This window comes from Nestor notabilis, unplaced genomic scaffold, assembly GCF_000696875.1.
Source record: "Nestor notabilis isolate BGI_N333 unplaced genomic scaffold, ASM69687v1 scaffold23047, whole genome shotgun sequence".
In the NCBI taxonomy this organism is placed as follows: Eukaryota; Metazoa; Chordata; class Aves; order Psittaciformes; family Psittacidae; genus Nestor; species Nestor notabilis.
The window spans coordinates 44,399-50,486 of NW_009938121.1; the positions used below are offsets into that span (position 1 = coordinate 44,399).

At 38.6% G+C, this 6,088-nt stretch overlaps 1 protein-coding gene across 1 annotated transcript in view; it reads left to right on the top strand.

Moving 5' to 3' along the window:
• Nucleotides 1-6,088, top strand: part of PI4KA (phosphatidylinositol 4-kinase, catalytic, alpha) — a 57,087-nt gene that overhangs the window by 42,371 nt on the left and 8,628 nt on the right. Inside the window, 6 exon segments of the mRNA XM_010019176.1 lie at nucleotides 691-781; nucleotides 1,595-1,762; nucleotides 2,302-2,355; nucleotides 3,213-3,333; nucleotides 3,628-3,757; nucleotides 5,420-5,490. Of these exon segments, the coding sequence (XP_010017478.1) occupies nucleotides 691-781; nucleotides 1,595-1,762; nucleotides 2,302-2,355; nucleotides 3,213-3,333; nucleotides 3,628-3,757; nucleotides 5,420-5,490 (635 nt within the window).

Genomic DNA, 6,088 nt, shown 5'->3' on the forward strand with positions numbered 1-6,088 from the left:
AGCTGAGTACTTACACTGTAAGTACTGATGGCACTTGCTTCTGTTCACAGCCCCCTTGCATACTGCCGTAGCTGGTTGAGACCTTTGAAATGAAAAGAACTAGATTACTTAATGTACTCATTTGGCTCACGCTCTAGTGGAGTGCAGCTTCCTTTCCTACCACCCGTTCTTTGCTACCACTTAGATGGTGTTCTGATCAGAAGAAATCATGTTTGGTTTTTAATAGCATTTAGCCCATTAGCAGGCATAGAATTTAAACAGTGCTTGAAAGTATCTTTGAATGAAGTGTTCTAGCTATGTATTGGCTTGTATTTTAGTAAGTATTATAGGAGAATTAACATAGTTGGCTCCGGAAGGGAAAGGAAATTCTTTCCCCCTTACAAAAGTGATAGTTTCTGCCAAGTAGAGTTCTGCACACTGGTGTCTGTAGAATCAGACAGTATATTTCAGCCAAAAATCCAATAGTGGGCTAAAATACTAGTGGTTTATACAAAAGCACTGGATGAGAACCAGTTGTTCCTGCATTCTCTTTTGGCAGCATATTGGTCCTTTGGTGTGCATTATTTCATAGTTGGACTATTTGTTTATTAAGCATATTCTTTTCTGCCTTTTGCTGTCCTCATACTCACATAAGTAGAAGAGGCTGTCAAAATTTTCTAATAATGTTCTTGTGTTCCTGGTTACTCTTAGATTTAAGAACACTGAAGCTATTGGAACAGAAGTGACCCGTCTGGTTCGGTTGGACCCAGGAGCTGTTAGTGATGTTCCTGAAGCAATAAAGGTACTTGCGAATATTTATACTGTTACAGGGCCCAGTATGCCCATTTCTTTCAGATATATTGGAAAATGCAGTCTTTGCTTAACCCAGTGTATATTCTAACTCTAGCTCTGTAGGAGAGAACGACAGGACAGCTGTGGAAATAGAGTGCCGAGGCAAGAACCACAGCAGTAAGAGTAGGTGGCTAGTTAGCTAATGGTACATCTTGCTCCTGGGTATATTCTTACTGTACACAAAATGTCTCAAAGTTCATCACTTGCAGTACACCCACCATTTCTGTTACTTTTGCATAATATGGAAAAGACCACTGGAATGAGTCATGGTGTGTGCTGCTGCTGAAATTATTTCAAGCTGAACCTGTGCTGCGTGCCAAGAGGCCTCTTGAAATGGAGGACGCTCATCATGCTGATCTGCAGTGAAGCACTCTAGTCATGTGAGGGACAGTCTTGTCAGAGCTACATTCTGTACAGCACATGCAAAATAGATGTCAGGAAAGCTGGATCTTCTTTGACTCATACAAAAGGGCTCATCCTTTTTTCTTTCTCCCTGTGCTAGAACTCCTGTATTGTGCTTTTAGTAACTTGACTTCACTAACTTCATGTGGTGATCTGGGAGGTGAGGTGGTTCCAATAGTTAGGTTTCCATGGGGGGAAGAAAATGCTCTAGATAAAATAGCTGTGGTTTTGTAAAATAAAATGTACCATGTTTAACTTCCCCTGCTATAGGAAGCTAGATTATAGCATTACTGTCTGATGTGTACTACCCAAACATTATTGGGTGCTATAAACTCCTAACGTGTCTGACCTGCTTTTTCAGTACCTGGTTACCTGGCATACAATTGATGCTGATGCACCTGAACTCAGCCATGTTCTGTGCTGGGCACCAACAGATCCACCAACCGGCCTTTCCTATTTTTCAAGCATGTATCCACCTCATCCTCTAACAGCTCAGTATGGGGTTAAAGTCCTGCGATCTTTTCCTCCGGTAAGACCAGTTCCAAGAGAGCCTTAACACTCTGAATAAAGTTATGGCCACAGGCTTCGTTTTAATACCGCAGAGAGATGTGTCTGCTGAATAGGCACACCACATTTCAGAATGTCAATAGATTGGGATGGAAACTTAAAGTTGATTGTCCCACGTGATACTGGCTTGTATACTTGCAACTTTTTTGTTGTAAATCACACTAAACTGAATTCTTCAGATTGCTATTCTCAAATTGTTCCTTTTGAATCTTTCTTGGTGGAAAGGTGTTTCTTCTAAAGCAGCAGAAGGCTGGATTTTCAACAGCTGCCAGACTTGTAGTAGGATTGTAAAATACATGATTATTAAAGATATTTTAGAAGGGAGTAACTCGACAGAGAAATAAGTCAATTTAATGAGGAGACATATATATAGGTTAAAATAAAGAGGAAATGGTATTTTGTTTATCATCTAACTGAAGGGAGCTTTTCTCTGTGCATGTGACCTGTCTTCCATTCCAACTAATAATAACAATAAAATCCCTGCCATCTTTTCTTTTTCAGGATGCCATTTTATTCTACATTCCACAGATTGTGCAGGCACTTCGGTATGACAAGGTGAGGATATGAAACAGCTGCATATGAACAAAACAGATTTTTAAGGCAGCTTTTAGACTTAAAACTGCAGATCAGACAAAATTTAAGCTTAAACTATATCTAATACATACAGGAAAAATTATTATCTCTAGAGGCCTGCTTGCTTTGGATACACCCCTTACATGAACAGGTAAACTTGAGAAACCAGAGGCTAGGTATCTAAGGGAAGAGATTTTGTTACAGCAAACCCCAGATGAGGACTTCGATTAAAGCTTTTGAAGGTCTGCATGAGAAAAGCAGTAATAAAATTAAATCACTATCCTCAATCATTTTGCTGTGGAGCTAACCAGAGAAGACATCTACGGTGTCTTTTGCTCCATCATGTATATTAAGTTCAGAACTTAGTTTCGTCTTGCAGAAGCCAGAAGTAAAGCTTGTCAGCCATATTCAGAGTTCATTAATGTGAGATCATTGTGATCTGCCCACAAGGTCTGTGATGCATCTGGTCAATGCATTACTTTCAGGTGAAGACTTCCCCAGCCAGTAGTGTAGATGACTCTATATGGTTATTCTTTGAGAACTTTGCATAGATAAATATCCTCTGCAATGCAGAGCATGAACATCAGACATCTTATCTGTTAATATCAGTCAAATATAGAAATATCTACAGACTACTGAAGTTGAAAGTAGAGGAAAGGGAATGCAACTTCTGGAAATACACTGTCATTCTTCAAAGGCCTTTTCAGCAACATGAATGAGAGTGCAGAGTTTTTCTTTCTATCCATTACATATTTTGGGGGTTTGAAGAATAGCAGTAATATTGAGTCTTCTAGAGCTGCAGTGATCTTTGATCCTTACTGGACTGGATATGGTTGCAGATGGGTTATGTCAGAGAATACATCCTGTGGGCAGCTGCCAAATCCCAGCTATTGGCTCACCAATTCATCTGGAACATGAAAACTAATATCTACCTAGATGAAGAAGGACATCAAAAAGATCGTGAGTGCTTTAAAATACAATCTAGCTTGATTCCTTTGTCTCAGTTCAGACTAAATCTCCTCACTTCTTTCTTGGCAGGAGGAATCTTTTTAGATGGGAACTTCTTTTTTATTTGTAGAGGTAGGGCCCATTCTGCAGGAGCGTTCTAACTGATAGAGTCCATCAAAAGATGTGGCAATGTTTGCATCAGGACTTTTCTTTTATTTTTTAAATATTATGCAGAGGTGGTTATATCCATATTATTTAGCTTTCTGAAATAAGCTGCTGACAGAGGTGCTTCCTTTCCACATGCAGCTGACATTGGGGAACTTCTGGAGCAGCTAGTAGAGGAGATAACTGGCTCATTGTCTGGCCCAGCCAAGGAGTTCTACCAACGGGAATTTGATTTCTTTAATAAAATCACCAACGTTTCAGCCATTATCAAGTAAGTGTTGTACTTCAGAAATTGTCTTCTTTTGGGGCTCACTGTTCTGTTAATTGCCAGCGTCCTGATTAAGAGGCTAAATTGCTTTTGGAAGTACTGGGATAGTGTTTGCAGGAAAAATTACTTACTTATAAGAAATTATTTTTTTCTTAAATGCAACTTAAGAATTGTAGGATGCAAAGGCTTATTGTAGTTTGACTTCTAGGGATAATTCGTATCTGTCATGATCTCAGTGCTCATGCTTTGAACTAGCAGTCCATCTGTAACAGTGCTAACTTTAGAAGCAGATGATTCTGAATTCGAACACATTGTGGTTGGTAATGGTGGAATGAGGATAAAAAAGCCTACAAAACCACAAAACCTCAAGGAAAGGTATATGGCTCGCCTTCTGTTACAACTCCATGAAAGTCTTTGCCTATTCTCAAAAGAGATTTCACTGTGTAGCATAATACAAAGACAGTTGTTCTTTTTGCATATGTAAGTTATTTTCCTTCATTCCTAAATTGTGGTTAGGGAGAAAGATTTGATGTCATAAACATTGAATTGTTGATCTCTTAAAATGCAAAGTCCTGCTCATTGAGAGATTCTCACCGGTGACTGTAAAGACGGCAGTAGGCTATGAAATTTAACTCTTTATAATAAAGCTTGCCAGTGGATGGCAGCAGCTCATCACACAAGCTCTAAGACTGTAAATGTGGTTTCATTGCATATTTTTTAAAACATTCTCTGGTGTATAGAAGTATTTGAAAGTCATATAAAATGCATCACATGGAACATACCTCATTTAAAATGAAGCTTTGCAAACCATCAGTAGAAGGGCATCAGGCTAAAGGACACTTACATCACAGAAATCAACTATTAGGTGTTCTCTATGTGCATGGTAAGATGTTTTCACCCAGTTAGGATGGGTTTAAATGGTGGGGTTAGGATCTGAATATCTTTCTATTTAGAACGAAATCAATCCACTGTTTATTAGTAAGAAGTTATAATTAAGTAACTGATAATTGTTTTGTAAGCACTGTATTTTGCACCCCAGCTTTAAAATGAATCTGGGTTTTGTGCATCTCTAATGTAAAGGCAACACAGAGGAGTTACTCTTTGCTTTGTAGATGGTATAAATGAATACTTGTATCATCTGTGATGATTTCAATATCTTAGCCATTATGTTGCTGCTTCACTAATCTGCTGCACTGCTTAAAACTAGAGCATAAGTAATGCCTTTCAGTTGCATACTGCTACACTAGGTGAGCATGCAATTGTGTGACTGACTTCAATAGACAGTTAACACAAATGCCTGTGCAATTGGGTAATTGTATGTACTCATTGTTCACCATGTTACCAATCACCCAGTTGACACCTGCAGTGAACAAATTAGGCATGTAATTGCACAGGCATTTTTCTGGCTTGTCTTTTCCAGTTAGTAATGTTCTTATTCTAGAGTAAGTTCCACAAAGGAGAATTATACTGGTATAACTATAGTGGTGTTTATACCAGTAAAATTATGCTCGAATTTTTGTATGAGGAGGAGCCTTCATATATTTTGGTCACATACCTTACGCTGTTTTGGTTTGTCAACAACCTGTATGTCAAATGAATGTTAAATCTATGAAGCAAAGACTGTAACCATCATTAAGATAAATAATATATTGTTCATCTTTCTAGACCATTCCCTAAAGGTGATGAAAGAAAAAAAGCTTGTTTAAGTGCTCTCTCTGAGGTGAAAGTGCAGCCTGGTAAGGAGTGATTTAATTGTATAATTTAGTGGGCTTTTTGCATTCAATATGAGTACTGTATTTTCTGCAAGCAAATCTGGAAATACCTGCAAGTGGCAGCTCTCAGTTTTGGTGCTGGTGGCTGTTCTGTTACAGTTACTCTTGAAACAATTCAGATATTTTTACCCGGTTATTTCTATAAGGTGTATCGAAACTTGCCCAAGAGCAAGTTAGATAATGCACATTGTAGATAAAAGTGGAAATGTATGTCTGAAGAGAAAAGATAAATAAGCTTTATTTGTTTGGACCACCTTTCTTTTAAAGAGATGGGGCACTTTTGAGAAGTGTCCAGTTCCTTTCATTCTTCTTTTTCTCTCGTCAGGCATTACCTTGAAACGTCACTGTCTGAAAGACCTTTCAAATCTTCAACATAGGTTTCCCAGTCTGAATCCCCTCTTTAAAGTGGGGTTTGATGAAAGCTTTTCCTGATCTTTGCCTAACAGGTCTTAATTCTCCTACCATGTGCTGGATGCTAAGAGCCCTTCCCAGTGGAGTGGGACATGCTGCCACATCTTATTAGGGACTATTGTAAGAGAAGTCCTATCTGTATATTCAGCAG